General features: G+C 42.4%; 1 protein-coding gene across 1 annotated transcript in view; it reads right to left on the bottom strand.

Moving 5' to 3' along the window:
* Positions 1 to 18,397: 18,397 nt before the first annotated feature.
* cadpsa (Ca2+-dependent activator protein for secretion a) overlaps positions 18,398 to 22,328 on the bottom strand; it is a 171,978-nt gene continuing 168,047 nt past the window's right edge. Inside the window, exons 26-27 of the mRNA XM_080000884.1 lie at positions 21,681 to 21,785; positions 18,398 to 20,412 (exon numbers count right to left, since the gene is read on the bottom strand). Of these exons, the coding sequence (XP_079857010.1) occupies positions 20,236 to 20,412; positions 21,681 to 21,785 (282 nt within the window). The 3' untranslated portion in view covers positions 18,398 to 20,235. The remainder of the gene's footprint in view (positions 20,413 to 21,680; positions 21,786 to 22,328) is intronic.

Here is a 22,328-nt window from a genome sequence, read left to right as displayed (position 1 = left end):
CCTACAGAGCACAAGAACTCAGTGTGAGCAAAGCAGAACGAGCAACGGCCGAGTTGTCTGTCTTCACCCCCGCCGCCAACACCACCCCACCCCTCCTCCTCCTTGAGCTTCCAGAAAAGACAGGACACATCAGTTTATTAAGCACCTTGCTCTCTCACAGTGTCATTATTTGCATTCAAATGGCCATCCTCTGCAACAATGGCATCCAGGGTTAATAGATTAATGCTCATTAACTCGAGCACACACAACATTAACACGACATTGGGGAGCTCACTGTAAGAAGAGAGAGAGAGGGGGGTCCATTTTTTTGCAAAGGATGGGAGAAAAAAGATTTGAGTTTTACCTTTTTTGTGGCCCTACTAGAGATGCTGCGGACAGAGTGGGAGATGACAGCCCTCCGTCACATATTGAACTGGACTAGCGACCTCCTTCCTCGGCGTTGTACAGATCACTGTCTCCGGACGAGGAATACGCCATCACCAAAGCCCTCGTCTACAACTCTTACCCCCACCTTTGTGTGTGTGTATGTGTGTATATATATATATATATACACACACACACACACACACACACACACACACACACACACACACACACACACACACACACACACACACACACACAGTGTGTGCGGGTATATAGGCCCCATTGATGCAGACGTCCAAACAGCCTCGATTCTCATTCGCAGACGAGATGGAATGGAATAATTCCTCTGTGATAAAAACAAACAAACAAATACAACAATAACGGTGAGGCTCAACCGCCAGAAGCACAGCACAATAAAGTATTTAACTGTTATTTGTTTTGTTTGTTGCATTATTATTATTGTTGTTGTTGTTGTTGTTATTATTATTATTATTTTTTAAATTATTATTATTATTATTATTATTATAGTTGTTATTATAGTTGTTATCGTTATTCCAGTTATTATTATTATATTTATTATTATAGTTGTTATTATAGTTATAATCGTTATTCCAGTTTTTGTTGTTATAATAATAATAATAATAATAATAATAATAATAATAATAATAGTAATAATAATAATAATAATACAAATAATATTAATATTAATAATAATAATAATAATAATAATAATAATAATATGTTTTTTTTATTTCATTAAGAAATTATCAGATTTATTAGACGATCCGTGGAACGTCAATCTGTATTTTAGCTTTGAAAACGCGTTTTCAGTCAAGGCTATAGTCAAATGTGTTTGGTGGACTTTTTTTCATTAAAACGTAATCCTCGGGAGAGATGGGATATGTTTTTTTTTTTTCTTTTTGCATGCCTGCTTATATACTTTCTTATTTGTTCTAATCGAGAAACGTCTAATTTCCCACCTGTTTGAGAGTGCAGAACCGCCCCACCTCCCCTCCCTCCCTCCCTCCCTCCCCAGCCTTTGGATCCTATTAAACGTCGTTCCGTCTTTTCCTCCCATTCACAAGAAGCAATTTTCTGGAGAGATTTGAGGCTCAGGGAAATACGAGCTTTCACTTTTAACCACTATAGCACTGCGTGAATCGCGGTTTTGTGTTTGTGAGTGTGTGTGTGTGTGTTCTGAAATAGAAGGGGTGGATTAAAGTGCGGGGGCGGGGGGGCGGGGGCAAATGAAAAGAACCCCCTTGTAAAAAGAAAGCATACGAGTCTGCTGGAATCCACCGTGCGCTACGATGATCGAGTCGGACCATTTTTTGGACGCAAAAGGGGATAACTTCAATTCACTTTTGCGCACGATTTTGCACGGGGGCTTTAAGGAATTTTTAAGGGCTGCAACGAACTTGACAAGTTTTATCCACTTTGTAATGTCACAATAGTTACTTTGGAAACACGACATTGAGGTATACTGACCCAGGGCATTTAGGCTAACACTGAATGATTTGTATAACATACACTGTGTAATATACTTGAAATCTATACTATAAATAAATTAATAAAAACGTATGAATTGATGCTGGTTTTCCCATCCAAAGGGACTCTGTTGTCATACGCCTGCAGAGAGCGGAAGGATTAATCCGCTGACCACTCATATGGAGCGCAAAATACTATAATTAAAGTTTATTCAGGCACAATTACCGGCTTGGTCGTCCAACACAATAAACATTGATCCTATAGCACGCAGCACCAGCCCCTCCATTCAACCCCAGGAGCAATTAACTCAAACGTTGATTCAGCAGACTACAACTGGCAGCCTGCAGGCATGAATGGGGGAGAAGGTATAGCCTAGGGTTTTGCAGATTTTTACATGCTGATGTGTTTATTTTCTTTCTTCACTTAAATATATATATTTTTTCAACATCAACCTATTGGTGGAAAGGGTCTATAGAGCTATATTCTTTTTCCTACACCCTTCTCAATGTATTTTTGTTCTTCATACCCAACAAAGCAATACACAATTATGGAGGGATTACACTTTGCTTAATTGAGTTCTTAAAGAGGGAGTGTCCTTTTTTTTGTTGCTGTTGTTGTTGTTGGGGTCACCTTGTTACCTGAGAGCTGCACATCTGTTGGTCTTTTTTTTTTTACCTGAAATGTCATTTGTAAACTTGATAACAAGTGGCTAAATTAGACTACAGAGGTCAGGGACATTAAACGTAATCACGCCGAACATGGAAAGTCATCTACTCACTAGTCCACCTTTACTGCCTCTAGTTGTGTTTCTACTCATGTAACCCTCTGATTTTGTATGCAAGGCAGAACGCAAGATGCGATCCGGGTCACGGCACCATTTGTAATCCTCTGATTTTGTATGGAAGGCAGAACGCAAGACGTGATTCGGGTCCAGCAACAGCCTTTTATTGCACCAGTGCCTGACAATAAAAAAACAACAAAACTTTGGCACACGGACTCCAGCTTCGCTCCAAATCTAAATCAGTATACAACTTACAAAAATAAAAGTGCCAGGTGCAAAAATAAAAGTACTATAGAACATATTTTGGCAAACCCCACTAATTATTTATAACATATTTACACTTTGGTTACACTCTGTTTGCTGTTGCAAACTATTCTAATGCCATGGACACACTACACGATTTTCAAAGTCATCAGATCGCTGTACTGGTCACACTTCACAACTTTTTGTCTTGTGATCGGGATACTTGAAGTTGTTGTGGTTTCAAACTAGATGACTGATCGACGACAGGGGTCATTACATTACAAGATTTTTTACCAGGAGGAAACCCCTTACGAGTCTGTTGGGTCTCCAAACTACATTTTGTCAGGAAAACACGCGCGAGAAATGACACAGGAAATGTTGCGATAGCATGCGCGGGACAGGATTATTTATTTTTCATTAGATTCTTCATCACTGTAAAAAACAAAAAAACATATACAAGCAGAATTTAAATTAGAAAAATTATTAAAAACCTAGAGAAGAAAAGTAACAGTAAAATGTTGTGTGTTTCTGGCTGCTGCTCCGGGAACTCCTGTCTCTCTGTCTCGTTTTAGAAAAGGTTCTGGCAATACCAAGACAAGACTGCATAACCTGCAGTAAAAGTTTAGAAAGTGCAACAGAATCCCACCATACGACTGTGGTGGACCAAGGGGCGTAGTCAAACTGCGGCTGCAGACGACAGCCTGGTTCTTTTTCCCGCAGCCGCCAAGCTTCCTCAAATCGGCCGAATCAGTGCCGGCACGGTGCTGATTGGTCCGACTCAGGAATGGGAGCATTCTTAATGTTTGTCTGTCTTGCAGAGGGGATCGGTGCACAGGGGTGTCAGCCGACCAGGAGACAGAGCAGAACGCCATTCCTCCTGCGCCCAAAATGTACATTCTTTATTATTAATGCTTGTGGCCAGCAAGTCTTTTTGTTCAACGTTATAATAAAAACTCACACCATGTTGGCAAACCACCACCAGAAAGACTCTGTCTCCCTCCCTCGTTTAGGAAGGGGGCTACCAAGTACCGGTAAGGCTACAAGGGTGTAGACATCAGGCTTTGCTGGATTCAGGCTGTTTCCAGACGATGGTCCAGCACTCAGACAGGAGAGCAGATATCCCAGTTGTTGGTTGCCGAAGAGCCACCGGGAAATGCTCTTCCAGGCGGTTCACCATAACCCGATGGCCATTCACCATGGGCACGATAAAACACGACAGCGGATAATGGCTTTCTTCTATTGGGTGGGCATTTGAGTAAATGTGCGCAATAGTGCACCCCGTGTCCTGAGTGCCTGTTAGTCAGCTACGCTAAGAGCCCCGTTAAGGCCCCTCCCCCTAGTGGAGGTTCCATTCGAGAGTCAGTATGGATGTCATCGGGCCGTTAGACCGCAGTGCCGGTGAGTATTGTTTTATGTTAGTCCTAGTGGATTATGCAACCCGGTACCCCGAGGCAGTGCGATTGCGCAGTATTACAGCCAAAAGTGTGGCGCAGGCATGGTTTCATCTCCCGAGTCATGAATCCGAAGGAAATCTTGCCCGACCATGGAACTACCTTTATGTCATATGGCACTTTGGGAACTTCACGAGTTCCTGGGTGAGTAACCCAGAGCAGAGTTACACGAGCTGATTCGGCCGTTATCACGGGAGAATTTTCTCCGGGCTCAGGAACGTCAGTGCCTCTTATACGACAGTGGGGCTTGGCTCAGACAATTCGCACCGGGAGACAAGGTGTTATTGATGCTCCCTATGTCCAACTCTAAATTGCTCGCAAACTGGCAAGGTCACACGGCGGGTTGGCAAGGTTGATTATGAGTTCGAACAGTCTGACAGGCAGGGGGCAACAGATTTATCACCTGAACCTCTTAAAAGAATAGAGAGAGCAGAATGAGCTGGGGCCTGAGGTTCAAAAAGCGACCTATCATACCCTGTTAAGTGACCATCTCTCTCCGTCCCAGAGGGCGGACGTGGCTGCACTTCTGTATTGCTTCTCTGATGTTTTCTCCTCCCTGCCATACCTCACATCCCTCATACACCATCATGTGGAGACGACGAAGGTGCGCTCTTGGCCGTATCGGCAGCTTGAACATAAACTTGATTGACTGAATTAGAGGCCATGATGGACATGGGTGTGATAGAGGAGTCCACGAGTGACTGGTCTAGTCCCATCGTGCTGGTGGGTAAGCCCGATAGATCGGTTTGGTTGTGTGTAGACTACCGAAGGGTGAAAGTGGTGTCAAAGTTCGACGCCTACCTGATGCCTCTGGCCGATGAACTTCTCGACCGGTTAGGTACGCCTCGTTTTTTCACGACACTGGATTTAACCAAGGGCTACTGGCAGATTCCTTTGTCTCAGGAGTCCAAGGGAAAATCGGCATTCTCCACTCCGATCTGGTTGTACCCCTTTCACACACTTCCGTTCTGGTTGTTTGGTGCCACAGCCACCTTTCAGAGACTCATGGACCGCGTCCTGCGTCCGCATGTACATACGTCGTGGCCTACCTAGACGACATAATCATCCACAGCAACACCTGGGACAGAATAGGCGGCATGTGGGCGCGGTGCTTGAGTCCCTGAGGCGGGCTGGGCTCATGCCGACCCAGGAAGTAGAAAAAGAGGGGAAAGGTGTGTCTGGAGACAACAGGAGAGGAAGAAGGGTAGGAGAGTAGAGTTGAGAGTAGGAACTTTGAATGTTGGCAAGAAGGGTAAAGCCAGGAGTATCAGAGCTGGGTACAAACTGTTCTACCATGGAGTGGATGGCAGGAGAAATGGGGCAGGGATAGTCTTGAAGGAAGAATATGTCAAGAGTGTTTTGGAGGTGACGAGAGTGTCGGACAGAGTGATGAGCATGAAGCTGGAAATTGATTTGGTGATAATGAATGTGGTCAGTGCATATGCTCCCCAAACTGGGTGTGAGATGGAAGAGAGAGAACAATTTTTTAGTGAATTCAATTTAGTGGTGGAGAGTGTCCCCAAGGGAGAGAGAGTGGTCATTGGAACTGATCTCAATGAGCATGTTGGCGAAGGGATCAGAGACAGGAGTCTCCATGGACTATGATGTTCTCGGATAACATTGAGATTTGTAGCGAGAGTAGGGAGCAGGTTGAGGAGAGCCTGGAGAAGTGGAGGCATGCATTAGAGAGAAGCGGAATGAAAGTCAGCAGGAGTAAGACAGAATACATGTGCCTGAATGGGAGGGAGGGCAGCGAAAAGCTGAGAATGCAAGGAGTGGAGGTGGAGAAGGCGGATGAGTTCAATTACTTGCGGTCGACCATCCAAAGCAGCGGGGAGTGCGGGAGAGAGGTGAAGAAGAGAGTACAGGCAGGGTGGATTGGGTGGAGAAAGGTTCCAGCAAGAGTGAAGGGGAAGGTCATCAGGACGGTAGTGAGACCAGCTATGTTGTACGGTTTAGAGGCGGTGGCACTGACAAAAAGGCAGGTGGCTGAACTGGAGGTGGCAGAGTTGAGGATGTTGAGATTTTCATTGGGAGTGACAAAGATGAACAGGATTAAGAATGAGTACATTAGAGGGACAGCTCAGGTTGGACAGTTTGGTGAAAAAGTGAGAGAGGCCAGATTGAGGTGGTTTGGACACGTGTAGGAGAGATGAGAGTTGGTAGAAGGATGCTGAGGAAGGAGCTGCCAGGCAAGAGGAAAAGAGGAAGGCCAAAGAGAAGGTTTATGGATGTGGTGAGGGAGGACATGCAGGCGGTTGGTGTAAGGGAGGAAGATGCGGCGTGGTTTCATGAAGGTATTGGAGGCAGATGATCCGCTGTGGCGACCCCTAACAGGAGCAGCAGAAAGAAAAAGAAGAAGATTTGATAGTGAGTGGAGAAAGGGAAGGTAGGGGACAGAGAGAGGATGACATGCAGAAAATGGCCATGTGCCGGAATCAAACTCTGGCTGCTGTGGCGAGGACTGAGCCTTGTATATGGTATGCTTTACCCGGTGAGCTGGGACATCACAGACATCTTGTGGTTCAAGTTTCATCAAAGTCGATCCACATATGGAGCAGGAATTACTGAAGAACTGACAAAATTTGACCGGAATTAGCCAAATTTTCATGCATCACTGACACACCAAGGTTGAAAAACTTCCAGTCGGGTGGTGGCACGAGATGAGTTTGTGGAGTAAGACGCCTTGTGACATCATCATCCAATTCCTTATAAATGTGCAGGTTGTGGTTCCGAATGTCTATTTGTTTTGTGTGCACTGCGTGGTGCCTGTTGTAGATTCCATTGCTCTGTAGTGATTAGAGGTTACAAACTACGCGTGTCTCTGTACAGTCTTACCTGTTTGATTTTGGTAGGGATGTTCGATTTAAATTTGATCTCTTTGGTCTTTTTGTGAATGAAGACATTTTATTTGGATCTATTTGGATTTATTTGGATCTTAGATGAGGCATTGAGTTCCTCCATACTTTAGGGGATTCGAGGAACTCGTAAAATACAAAATCTGCGAGTCCATGATTGGACCAAATCAGAAAAATTTTACCCTGAAAATTTGAAATAATCACGTAAAAGCTTCAGCTGTTTTCCTGTTTCATGGAATCGTAACCCATCGGAAAACTTGGGTACGAAAAAACATGAATCCACAGAAACTCTTCCCGTCGAATCCACCCCGACTTTGCGATTCCATGTTGCGTTTTATGTACTCAGAAGGCATTAGAAAATTTAATACACAGAAAGGCGTCACCACTAAAATGATGTAACTTCGCTTTGCTTCATAAGCTTCCGTCATTATTGGCCCACACGAGACCAAACGTCCACTTTCCGTCATTGTGGCTGCAGCTTTATTTCCACACACAGCACGGTAAGTTCTAACAATAACAAGGTTTGGTTTAGAGCCAAAAATAGACGGTTGTTTTCAAGAAATTTCATGTACATGCAGCTTCCTGCAGCTAAACGTAGCGGGCTTAAAAGAAAAGGGAGAAGGCATTAAATAGTGACAGTCCTTCCATTATAAGTCAAATTCCAAATTAATGCGAATGTCCAATAAATGTTGTCCGTTTGACATTACAGGAATTCATCTATTTAACTGAGTTCTGCAATTGTAGATTGTTAGCACAAATGCAATAAAGTACAAATTTAAAGTGACATGTATTTATTATGTTTGTGAAATAACATGTATCTATTGTGTTTGTTATATAAAATAATTACAATGTTTGTTTATGCTTGTTCCAGATGCTGAAAAATAGCTGAAAGTCTAAGGCAATAAAGAAGCAATTGTCCAGCCTTAGAGGTAAGTCATACTGTTGTTAAAGAAAATATGAAACAAAAGGACTGTGAAAAAACCTTGTTTCCTTTTTTAAAATTACTAAAGATTCCCACTTTTCATGATACACAATCATACATGTTGTGTGATCTTTATAAATACTGTGATATTTTGTTTGATTGTTTTGTCCATCTGTTTAATAAAACATATATCTGACCTGTTTTGTCATCTCTTTTCCCAATTTCCCAATGTACTCTATTTTGCAAATAATAACCGGTTGGACTTACATATGTTCAACTGGTCTAACATTTTCAATTGAAGAATTAGAAATTTTGTAACTAGTGGCAACATAAAAATAGGTGTTTTACAGAACCCCGAGAACATTGAGAAGTTGTTATCGCCATAATGTACAAATAATTGCCATTTTGGCGCAGAATTCACTGATTATGTCACACTACACAGGATGAAGACTGTTATGGCCGGACAATTAAAATATTGTCCTATACGACATATTTGGATCAGAATCAGGCTGAATTTGTGTAATTTGATGCCGGATTACAAAAAATCTGCAAAATGTAATACGCACCTAACACTACTAAAATGGACCCTGTGTATTGCTGCCTGCAGCTGTATATATGAGCAGAACAGCCTGTAGGGCTTTGTATTTCTTGTCGACATTTCGAAATTACTCCACTTTACAACTTACAAACAAAATTAGGACTGTTCGCTCAGCTATTTAGAACTGTTATTTAGAACTGACCTATCTCATATGACTCAAATTATGTCACTTTAGAAATTAAAATCAATAGTTCATGTCTGGTTGAAATGGGAATGCTACATATTTGTCCAGCGCCGAACCCTATTGTTTTTGTCAATGAAATTGAAATATTCGGGGCAGTTCCAACATGCTGTCCTCCGAGATTGATCCAGATCGGTTCATTATTGTGGAATAACTTAGTAAAAAACTGTATTTTTTTATCATCACCGCAAGGTGCGCGAATGCGCAAATGACAGCACACACAGGTCACGTGATGGCACTGCAGTCTAGTGATTGGTCAACAATTGGGACCTCGCCAAGATGGTGGCACGTCGAGATGTAATTTACGGCAGAACTTTATGGATGTCATGGATCCGACGAACCCACAGACAAAATTAATAAGATGTGTATTCGGGGAAGTAGCAACATGGCGTCATTCAAGTTTCATCCAGATTGGTTCATTTTGTGGAAGAAGTTTTGTGATCAACAATCGCAACCTCACCAAGATGGCGCCACACACAGACATATACGGCAACTGAAAAATCCTTGCGTGCGTACACAGATCAGAGAGTACACAGATCACGTGTCAATAATCGAAACATCACCAAGTTAACGCCACGCACAGATAAAGTCGCGATTGGACTTTCACTAAAGTAATATAAGATACAAACTCTAAACCATACAATAGTTACAAAGTGACAGGTATTCTTTTATTACTATTAACCTTTATTATGTTTGAAAAACAATTCTTTGAAACTATTACCAGAAGACAATTGGATTAAACAAAGTGCAGCGTATTTGATGCCATAAATATGTACGCTTCTGAGGACAACTGACATGCACCAGAGTAACTTCTACAAAATAAAAACCCAATCACATCACTGTCAGAATTTATAGACATTCCAGAGATATCAATGTATACAATCTTCCTGAATTATAATTACTGGATTTACAAAGTGCCATGAAATAATTCTGTTCCCAAAAATGGACTAATAATTGTGATAAACAATCTTGATCATAATATTGAGTAAAATAATCGTGATTCTCATTTTAGCCACAATCATGCAGCCCTACTTCAGAATGATAACTGCCGTTAGTTGCAGCATAAGAAACCCACCCACAGCCGCAAATACCACCGATCATAGAATTACGCTGTAACCACGAATGAATTTCTGCAGTCACAAAACACTCCGGAACAGAGAGCCAAGGCACATCTTCCATAGAACTTTAATGAAGGGCTGACTACCGTGGAACCCCGTACTGCTGCCTGCAGCTATATTTATTATTATTATACTGAGTGCCACTTACCATCAATAGGCCTTCAAACGGAAAGTATCCGTTACGAAAGCAACTTTAACGCTGTACTCGCAATAAAGTTTGTGGGGAAGAAAGTGGGATTGGATTTATACTTCTGCGTGTCAGTCTCTCTCTGTCTGTCAATTTGTCTGTGCGATGGAAAGTAATATCCGCGCATGCGCATCATGATGATAACTTTGATATATGCTCTCAAGCTCCGTGGCGGCGGCGGCGGCTCCGGCCATCCGGCCTCATCACAGACAGTTGTCCTCACACTTTCCACCCGTGCGTGACAGTTTTCACTAAGGTTAAACCAGAGGAGAGGAGGTGTGTGTGAGAGACTGAGAGATCTTGCCACTTATGGAACATTTAAATGTAGCGTTACTTTTTTTGTCATCACATTGTCTTCGTACTTCATTACCCTTTATACTTTATACCATTCACTTAGCTGCTTGCTGTTCCCTATCATTAAAGAAAAACATTTTTCATTTTATTGTATTTCCTTTATTATAATTATTCCTACTGTTTTGATGTGAGCTGCTGAGACAATTGCAACTTCCCTTCAGGGATGAATAAACTATCCATCCATCCATCCATCCACCTATCAATCTATCTATCTATCTATCTATCTATCTATCTATCTATCTATCAATCTATCAATCTATCTATCAATCTATCTATCTATCTATCTATCTATCTATCTATCTAAATAGCTTCACAACTGTAATTCACAATGTGATACAAAGACTTGTGCCTTTAATGTAAAATAAGCAAATATTGTTTCATAGTCAACACAGTATTGTTAAACCAGCCCAGGACACGTGTGTCGCTGCGAGGGGGGTCCTTCAAGAGGTTCCAGAGAGGGCCACGGCAAAAACGATTAATAGTTCCACCTCAGCATTATTTCATTTACATGGAGTTGGAACCATCAGAGAATGTAGAACAATTGTGTTGATCCTAGTTTCACTGTTATCTCCCTGACTGTAGCATAGATAGGTTTGGACGTTTGGACGGAATCAGTAAAAATCTGCTCAGACCAGGGTCCCTGAGACTAAATCGTATCAAATGGCCAAATGCTCATCAAATTGAAGATCCTTGATATGAAACCATTTGAGAATCACTCCTATAGGTTTTATGGATAAATTTGATGAGTTTATTGTCGTGGGGTGCTGGGAGCCCCTTCCTGCACTTTTGTTTTTCTTTTCCTATGCTAACTTGCATTTTTCTTTTGCCTTAGCCAGTAAAGTGGCAGCTCTTCCCGTCCACTCTCTTCTCACCGGGGTTGTTGTTTTTGTTTCATTTTATTTTTTTGCTCATGAAAACAAAAAAGTTTGCAGACAAAGGGGAAGCGCATGGAAAAAAACATAACGCCAAAGTCACGTCTGATGGCTTGTCGGGCACAGGTCGGCACAACTGGCTGTTGAAGTGGATTTTTTAAATTACCCACCCCCTTGCGTGGGGTCCTTTTGTCAGGCCGCGTTTCCGTCCTTGAAGCGCTCGGCGGGCCCCTGTCACTTCCTGTGGCCTTCACCTGGGCCCCGTCACCCGCAGTCTCCTCCACCTGCCCTATGTGCGTGCAGAGCAGCCTGTCACTTTTCCCTTGCAGGGCACCTTCCGTGGATTTTGTCTTCTGTTGAGTGTGTGTGCCGTGGTGTAACACGGAGGGTGATTCCGTAAAGCAGGCGCTTAAATGTCGTTAAATTTTCTGCTGTTCCTCAGTGGCCTTCATCGACACCCCCCCTCTCCTCACCTCACCTCGTTCGTTCTTTGACCCACTTGTAGGAGTGCTGTAGCTTTTGGAAGGTGGGGGGGGTGAATGGGGGAAGAGTGAGTCACCACCCAACCCACCCATCCAAGCTGCTGCAGGGACAAAGAACTGAACATCAGAGCCCACCATGAAGGCTTCAAGGTTGTGCACGAAATTAGATGCCACATGCAACCTAGCAAGAGGTTGAATGTTGTGTGTGTGTGTGTGTGTGTGTGCCTTTTTTTCCGACCTGTTCCGAGCCTTTCATTGAAGAAAGGTTGGAGCAGCAACGCAGTGACTCTCAGCCACCCCCCAATATCGAGGACCCTCAATTTCAATAGGCCACAAATTTCACCCTCAATTGGAGCAGATTTCTATTGTTAGATATGACTTGGTCCCAAATTGCAATACCTGCCTGTCTACTCTAGGTGGGAGATAACAGTGAAACTATGATCTTTTGATCAAATAAAAGTCATTTTTCATCTGCCATGATCCCATATTTACTTTAAACATCTCTGATAGATAGATGGATGGATAGATAGATGGACAGTTTCCATATTCAGGTTTTATCTCCCACCTTTGTGATCTGTATTTTTTTCTCAGACATTCAGGCCAGTGTTCAAATTGTAGGCCTACTTGAAGTTCAGTAGCAGATGTTTCGATGTACCTTTTAATAAATGATTGTAACTTTATGGCAGGATTGTTTTAGGTGTTGAGAGTGTATCTGGAGAGAGAGAGAGAGAGAGAGAGCAGTACAATATTTTGTTATCGTTGTCGTATTGATGTGTCTTTCTCATGGCATTTCCATGGAAATATAATGTTTATTTGGAAAGTAATGAATATATTTATATTAAAAAAGCATTCATGATTTGTGGTGTAAAGTTAATATACAAACTATTACTCTTATTAAAAATATGAAATGGTATTACATTTAGTGAAGAGCACATCGGGACTCGAAACTCAAAAAAGACTTGAGACTGACTTGTGACTTATAAAACAATGACTTGGTCTCCCATCTATCCATCTACTTATGCCTCCATCTATCTATCCATCTATCTATCTATGTACTTATCTATCATCTATCTATCTACAGTATCTATCCATCTGTTTATTTATGTTTAATAGTAGACCATGGATTGTGTGTATGTGTTTGTGTATTTGTGTCCCCCCCCCCACACACACACACCAGTACAGCAACATATGAGCTTCATACGGGAGCGTTTACTTTCCAAGAGCCTAAGGAGGCATTTGTCAGTTGAAACCATTCGCCGAAGGGACTTGAGACGCGAGAGCGTGAATGTTTGCAGGAAAGCAACGCATGTATCAGGGCGGAATCTAAAGCCTAACATCCCAACATCATACCTCATCATAACGGCAGCCGCCAGCGACCGCAATTTCCTTGATCCCCCACATAGGCTTCACTGTACGGCCACAGAGCATGGACACACAGTTCTGTGTCATTTTTTGACCCCCCCCAACAGTATGAAAAAATTTGCCCCTGATGTCGCCGTGCAAGATTGCTTTAAAACTGTAAGCTACCCTTTTCATGGAGAAAAAAAGCTCTAAAATTAATCAGCAGGCTTGTTGTCCCCTTCTTAAGGCCCGAGTTAAGCAGGTTTTCATGCAGGAGGACGTAAGAGGCTTTGTGGGCGCGCCTTTATTAAACAGATCTGACATCTACCTGCCCTCTCAAATGACAGGCAATTTGGACACTCTCGGCACGCAAAGCCACAAATGAAATATAATATGAAAAAAACAAAAAACAAATAAAAAAATATATTTTCCTACACATGCTGCTTATTTGCCTCCAGCGTCATGGAGGTGAATGAATTGCTTGTTCAAAGCGAGAGAGGTCTGCATATCAGAGGCTTGATACGTTTCTTCGCACTTTCATATTTTCCGGCGCCATCGTTCCACGCGGGTGCCGGGGACTCTCCTGATGGACTCAACGCATCGGAATGGCTTGGCCCCGCATCCCCATTACCGCCGGACGGCCCCCCTGGCGGCGCCGCTCCAACTCGAGACCCTGGCTTCTCACTGTGCCGGTCAATTTGAAATTCTTTTATTTTGGATACCATTATCGTTTTCTCATTTCCCCGCTTGATTGGAGCTTAAAAGCCAAAGCAGCTTGGATCGTGCTGGCGTAAATCTCAGGGCCCATTAATCTCGTCTCGGTGTGCTCTCTCTCACTCACAAAAAAACCTCTCTCTCTCTCTGTTTATTCGTATGTGTAGTGCTGGGGCTCTCTCCATGGAAACAATTAGGTCAGGGGTTGGTTAGTACCACATACAGAACAGTACCACAAAGTACTTTACATCACCCGATATTTCCCTTGTCTGTGAAAAAATGGTCAATATTGACTATTAACTGATAGTAGAATTGGAATTAGCCTAACTAAGCCCAAATTAAACCGTTGACAAAAAAACACTTTGGGTTTTGCTGATTCTGGTGCTACATCTGAAATTGCTTACCAGCATTATTTACTTTTATTATCGGCGATGCCAAGTTATTACTGTATGTGAATGTTGCTAGTATGTAGTAGCCGAGGTCATAGCGCACATATCTACTATACAGTGATGCGGTTTAATAAGCACGTAGTGCCCCGAGTTTACATCACTGAGCGCGTCTTCCTAGTTACTGCCGTTGCTATGTCGCGAGCGAATACCGCAACGCACCACTCGATTATATTATTATTGTTGCCCACTCGGCATCCATTTCAGCCTGATCATCCTGAAAGGGGGATTTCTAAATCTGTGGTCCCTTCTCAAGGTTTCTTCCCCCCCCCCCCCCCCCCCCCAAAGGGTTTTCTGGGAGTTTTTTTCTTGTCTGGATGAGGGTTCAGACCAGGGGATGCTATTGATTTCTATGTATAATGTGGGTTTGTAAAGCCCTTTGAGACTGTATTGTGATTAAGGGCTGTATGAATAAACTTTACTTGACTCAAAATATGGCCGCTGAATTGGGGTCAGAAACCCAAAATGTCACATGCAGTCACATACAATGATCAGCAATGACATTAAATTCACCACTAATAACCACTAATATTGTATAGCGCTCCCTCGTGCCGTCAAAACAGCTCTGACATCAAGGCATGGACTCCACAAGACCTCTGAAGGTGTCCTGTGGTATCTGGCGCCAAGACATTAGCAGCAGATCCTTTAAGTCCTTAAAGTTGCGAGGTGGGGCCCCTATGGATCGGTTTTGTTGATCCAGCACATCCACAGATGCTTCATCGGCCATCCACATGATGTTGAAGATTCATTAGACCAAGTCACCTTCTTCCATTGCTCCATGGTCCAGTTCTGATGCTCACACGCCCATTGTAGGTGCTTTCAGCAGTGGACAGGGGTCAGGATGGGTGCTCTGACAGCTCTAATGCTACGCAGCCTCATACGCAGCAGTCTGCGATGCACTGTCTGTTCGGACACCATTCTATCATAACCAGCATGAACTTTTTCAGCAGTTTGTGCTACAGTAGCTCTTCTGTGGGATCAGACCAGACAGGCTACACTTCGCATTTCGCACTTCAATGAGGCTTAGGCGCCCATGACCCTGTCACCGGTTCACCGCTTTTCCTTCCTTGACCACTTTTGGAAGGTACTAACCACTACATACTGGGACTAACCACTACATACTGGAACACCCCACAAGACCTGCCGTTTTGGAGATGCTCTGACCCAGTTGTCTACAGTAGGAGCCACTTTGAGAGGGCAGCTGGAACATGACAGGAGCCAGGCAGATCCGTGATTGGGGTGTGGCTGACCAATGCAGGGTCCCTGATCTTGCCTGTGATTATATCCCCCTCGATGACGTAATTTCGTGCCGGCGCCTGGGAACGCCTCCAGGCTACATTCCTGTTTTCGCACCGCAGGAACTTTTTCATAGTTCTAAGGACCTTTTTGGAGGAACCATCCCTTTAATTGTGTCCACACTGCAGGAACTACTATCGGAATGATCGCTGGTCCGTTTTGAGCAACTTATTTCGCTCCTACTCCAGGCCAGGGACTAACCAGCACAAGAGGAACCTTCAGTGATGTAGGTGCCGGTGATAGGTCCAAACCTAGGACCACGTTCCCGGGTACTGATTCGCCCAGTCAAGTCGCATCGCTCTGGGTGGGGACCAGCCCACGTACACTCTGCTGTAATAAAAAAGCATTACAAATAATAAAATAAAAATGATTTTTATTGTAGATGTATTTATTTAATTTTATGTTAATTGAATGAAAGAGAAAATCCCAGAGCGAGCGAGCCCGTGCTTTATGAAAGCTGGAACAAACATTTTAATTATATCTTTTAGATCTAATATGAGTCAAAATTCAGCATCTGGATTGATTATTTCTTGCCTCAAATTTGTTCATAACTGGTGATGATGCTTAGATTGTGTCAAGTATTTGACTATAAACCTGAAACTATAATTACATAGATCTAGTTTGAGTGCTCTCATTACAAAGCTTTAGAACTTTGTAACTTTAAAAATTTAAATAAAGAAACAGCTTCTATTTTGAAATTAAAAATTAAAAGCTGTGCAACATTTATTAAAATAAAGCATTAAGAACTGTTCTCATTCATACAACAAAAAAAAACAATTGAACTTTGAAGGTGACCTCTGGTCAAGGTTCAAAGGACAATATCAAAGAGTTAACTGAAATCTCTCTCTGAAATGTGATTGTGTTTTTGTGAAGTTAGCACCATCTCATGATGATACACTACAATTGAATGAATGAGCATGTTTACAGTTGAAGTTAAACATGCCCTGTAAGGAAGGACATGTGAGAGGGAGAGGGAATTCCAGCTGGTTGGTTGGAAACTGGCTGGAAGCTGGTTGCAAATCGTCTGTCAACCAGCTGGGACAGCCCTCTTCAAGTGGCTCCTACTGTAACTATTACAATTTGGCCTTTGTTGAAGTCACTCAGATCCGTACGCTTGCCCATTTTTCCTGCTTCCAACACATCAACTTCAAGAACTGACTGTGCACTGCTGCCTAATATATCCCACCCCTTGACAGGTGCCATTGCAACGAGATGAGCAATGTTATTCACTTCACCCGTCAGTGGTTAATGTTGTGGCTGATAGATGTACATCCACCTTCATTAGCCTACCTGGTGTTAGCAGGAAGGTGAGTTACATTAAAGTTCTCAATCAAAGGACTGTCATAACATTCTTCTTCTTGTCGTGTCCACAAAACAGTCAGTTACAGGGCTTGGCTAGATGTGGTTCAGCCACAGCTGAACACATTGCTGTCCCTTCTCATTAAACTCTGCCAAGTCTGATGCTGTGCAGGGCTGTTCCAGCAGTGGACATATCAGGAGGTGCGCCATGGTCTGTGGTCCAGTTCCACAGTCACAGACAGCGTCCCCGTCATTCAGGTATCCCCATTTGGCAAGAGTGGCTTTTGCACGTCCAACACCAGATCTTAGTCTGTTAAGGCATTTCCACACTGCGTGGTTGGTGTCTGCTCCAGGGAGCAGTGCCTCGCTCGCCTTTAGCTCCATTGTTGCTTCTGGTGTCATAACATGAAGTTCTTTGAGAATAGTAAAGCTTTTCCATTTGAAATGGAATATATAGTCCACATTGGGAATATGAACAGCTACCACCAGGATTGACATTAAATGCAAATATTGCATTTATTGTTACATATCATTAAATGTATCTATGGCACTGACCAGCTTAGATTGGAAGATCTAGGCACAAGGCACCTTTTAAACTAAGAGCAAAAAGAACTTAATGCAAAAGCAGTATTATTTGCCTACATTATTTTGCTTTTGGTAAAGTGTTCATGTGAAATGGTTTAACTCAAAATGATAAATTGAAATGACATGGGTCATCAACTGTAGAGTGCAAGTAATGCCTGGTCACAGGGAACTAGAGATTCCCCTTTTGGCACAGGGCACTCATGCAATGCCATTCACCAAGAAACAAGATTGTTATAAATTTTCTCGCTTGAGCCACCTCATTACCACTAAGCTGGTCCAAAATCTTTGTTATTCCCCTGATTTGTTTCTGTTTTTTCATTCTTAAGAAGGGATTTTTTTTCTTCCAAAAGCAATCTATGAAATAATTAAAAAGATATCACGTCTCCTCTTAATATCTGTCTGTATTATTTCTAATCCCGGCTCTTGATTTGTTTTTTTGGCTATTCTTGATTTGATCCCGGGCAATTCTTCCAATCTCCTTCTGGATGGTAATATAAACTCCCAAGAAAAGCGGTACTTAATCCACAACATTTAATCCCGACTCTCTTTCTTAAGAAAACACTACAGTTAAGGAGGAAGAGGGAGAGGGGGGGTCGGGTCAGAGCCGCGGATTAACAATATGTATCTTTTGCAGTCTGGTGACAGAACATCCCCATCGTGTCTAGCCATCTGTGCGAAGTTCACAAGAAGTTTCACCAGAAATGGACTGAAAATTTGCAATTTGTATCGCGAATCGGAACACAGAACAGGAATTAACACCCCCCCAAAAGGAGGGGGGGTGCACAGATAGAAAGAATGTTGACGCACTCCGAATATACTTTCCACATTTGCTGTTTGACCTTTATTTGAATTACCTTTGTGCCTTTGAGTGGTTTCACCTAGAAGGCAGAAGCAGGATGAATCCACTAACTACTTCACACAGGGAACAAAACACTTGCAGTCGTGTGTTTACACCTGGGACATGCAGTACTTGCAAAATTGGCCTCACACACGCACACGCACACGCACACGCACACACATATATATATAAAACCACATTGGCAGAGAGAGAAAGACTTCACTTCCCATAATCCATTATAAAAATGTGAAAAACAACAAAAACAACAAAAACACATCATACATTCTGGAATGACTGTTTCGGGAACATATGAGCAAAATTATGTCATTAAACTATTCTTTCAATGTCATAAAACCTAACATTATTACAAATTACAATGTGAAAAATTATTACTAACAAATCTATAAGCACATCCACCAAAGTCTGAAACGAGTGGTAAAATATTGCATTTTCAACCGACCTCTTTTTTGATGCGTGAGATACAATTGACCCTGTCGGTGATACAGCGGTACTCTCTATGTAAAGAGTGGTCAGGATGATAGCTTTTCTTTTTTCTTTTGTATCTCACTGAAGACAGCCAAAACCAGGCAATATTTAGGGATTAATGTTGTGTTATGTTAATATAAGGTTAGGGTAATTGATTGCCTTATAGGTGATTATTCTGAAATATTCAGTGTACTCCGGGCGAACGCTAATGCAATATATTTATTGATTTGACCAAGACATGCGAACCCATCACAAGGACATAGAGAGAGTCAATTTTATCACTTCCCGTTCACAATGACATACCACGGCTGAATTCACTTCACATTTAAAGAAGTACTTGGAAAAGCTTTTTAGTGTTTTACAGGAAAGCATTTGTAAAAAGGCCTTGATGACGCCAATGAAACAATTATACATATTGCTTCGGAACATGGGAGGAGTAGACTCAGGAAGTTCTGAGTTTTCGATGATGGTTTAAAATTTTTGCTTCTTTCTCCTTTTTACATTTTTTTTTAAATCTCAACCATATCTTCACTTCTACGTTTACATTTACAGCTCGAGTCAAAAAGTAAACATAGTTGGTACATGCATTGGTTGACAGGCTGACGTTGGATTTGAAGTTTGGACCAAATTGGACCCTGAACCGCACTACGTACGGCCCCAGATTGCTTTCATGCTTCTCCAAGTTCTCCTTCTTGGGGGTGGGGTGTGCCATTGAGTAATCCTCAAGATTTTACAGATAATGCGTCAAAATTGTTTAGGATCCGTGGGACATTTTCCCCAACCACAATGCGCTCAGTTGTTCACGACCTTAAAATGGTTCAGCTCCTTCGGGGTGGAAGCATAAATGTTGCTCCAGGGTTTAAAAGTGCCACTGACACTGCGTTTCCCCATCTAAAGATAGGGAAAACAGTACGCTTATAGTGTGCCAAGTAGGCTGAGCAGAAATATTTGTTCTTATGAAACAATTGGATTCATGCTTACTTCAGAAATCACACCGATACTAAATCACCGAACAGGCCCCTTGTTGGCAAATTGACTAAATCTGCTAGCAATCTTTAAAATAATCCTGTTTCAATATCATTGAGCTACGATTTATGAATTGAAATAAAATAGCCAATATCTAATATGATGAACATTTGAACTAGAGAACCTCACGGTTGCTACTCTTCTGGCCCTAGGGTTGAGCCCTCTTGAGTAACATCCAAGTACACCTTCTAAAAGCTTCTACTCTGTCCCGCCTCCCAGTTTACCTAGTCAGGCCGGTGTGTTGTGGGCAGTGTGCGTTGGGGGGTGGAGGGGGTTTAAGTTTTTTTCCCCCTTCTGTTGTATTCAGTTATCATGATCGTCCTCTTCATCGCTGTCTTTCATGGATATGCCCTGCATGCCTCCTTCCCTCACAGAGGCGGTGGCCTCCTCCAGGGTCAGTCGGTTCCTCACGGTCTCGTACATCTTGCTGTTCAGCGTGGAGTCCAGCACGCCTTGCAGCCGGAAGTCCCGGTACTTTTTCTAGACAGGGGCATTTCAGTGAGTAAAGAGAAAAACCAATTGTTAGAAATCTGAATGGTGCGTGAAAAAAACTTTTTTTTTTTGATGCATTCCCATAGCAAGGTCATGATGTATAAAGTGATTCCTTTAATGTTACAAAAGGTCTACACCAGTGTTTTTCAACCAATGTGCCATGAAGCTATTTCATTGTTTAATATTTAATTTCACTCAAATAAATAAATTATGGAAACTAGATCTTGTGTTGCAAGATCCAAATTGAAAAGATGTACTAAATCATTAGTTCTAGGCAGAAGAGCAGCTCTGTGTTCATCTCAACAAGCTGAAGTTTCAGACTGACTGGCCATAATAATAAACACAGTTCTATGTGTTTGTGACCATTTTAGAGGTCACAGGATAGCAGAATAAAGGGTTGGGATACACTTATCTACACACTTACTCAGGTCGTATGTATTTTAGGCTGAAGAAAAGCTCAATTCAGGAGCTCTCCGTACAAAAATACATTCTGACCCAGATGTTGGTAAAACGGGCCAAGTGTTGTCAGCCTGATACAGCATGCACTTGGCAGTGGTTATTGTGGCTTGACCTGGGATACTTGAGCAGGGAAAAAGATGCGACGGTTTTCTGGGGCGACACGTTGGGCTATCTATCACCTCGCTTTGTGTTCCAAGCCGCGCTGAATCCATCTCAAAAGGTGACGGCACAATGAAATAGGCCATCATCTCTCTCCTCTTGCACTCTAAAGGTTTTCTGTGGAAGTTTTGCGTACAGTGTTGTACAGTTTGAGCTCAGTAGCCACAGTCTATTATATGATATATACAGTATATACTGTACATGGACTAGACTGCTGATCCCAGAATTCCTGATCTTGTAAAGACAACTGCTTTGAAAGACAGCACCTCAGAAAGGATTGGCAGTGCTTTTCTGACGATGTGTTCGTGCCCGTGTCCATATAGGCCTTAACCAACTGAGGCTGTTCATTTTTCCCCTACAGTTTTTACATTTAATTGCCTTAAGTCACGTTTTTTGTCCTTCCTATCTTTCGTACGTTATTTATTGCACTAATTGTATCATTCAGGCCATCCTTATCAATATTCTGGCACATGCAATATGTTTTATTTTTGTTTGTATGTGTGATTGTGATTAGTCTATGTGATTATATATAATTATATAGCTATATTTGATGTAAAGTATGACTTTTGGGACTATTGGAAACGTGTATAAATATGATCATGAAAAAGGCTTCTGTTCGAGTTCCCCCACATCCCCACCTTCACAACTCTGATGAGGATCTTTAGCTGGTAGACGTGGAGCTGCAGGTCCATGCGGTCAGTCAGCCACGTCCCTAGAAGATTCATGGTGCTGGTGTACCATTGCTGCAACACACACACACACACACACACACACACACACACACACACACACACACACACACACACACACACACACACACACACACACACACAGACACACACAATATTTTAAGAATGTGTGTTTTCTTCCTTTAAGACACCAAGTACAATTTTACATCCTGTCAACAGATAACTCAACCAATTTTTTTTGTCCTCCTAAGTCTAGTTTAGTTTCGTCTTCCTTTTGGACGGTGCAGCTCCTTGTCCCTTGTCTTGGTATATGATTCAGGGAAACTAAGCCTGAGGAAACTAAGAAAACTGGGAACCATCTCCCCTCCATTGCTCCACTGAAGATAACGGTTGGAAGTTGAGGCACTCCAAGCTTAGTGTAACGTGACAAATAACTCTGAGCAGGGAGCACTGTACCTCTTACACAGTAATCCATTGTAGGTTATATCCCTAACATGAAAACAAACAAACTCTACCCTCTTAACAATGGTAAAGATGTGGCCCTTTTCCGTCTGCTCAACTTGGCCTCCCTCATACTAGGGGCCCAGTTGCGAGTCA

Source organism: Zeus faber (assembly GCF_960531495.2).
Source record: "Zeus faber genome assembly, chromosome: 5".
NCBI classification, from domain to species: domain Eukaryota; kingdom Metazoa; phylum Chordata; class Actinopteri; order Zeiformes; family Zeidae; genus Zeus; species Zeus faber.
Note: the sequence above shows the minus strand (reverse complement) of the source record. Positions and strands in the feature narration are given on the sequence as shown.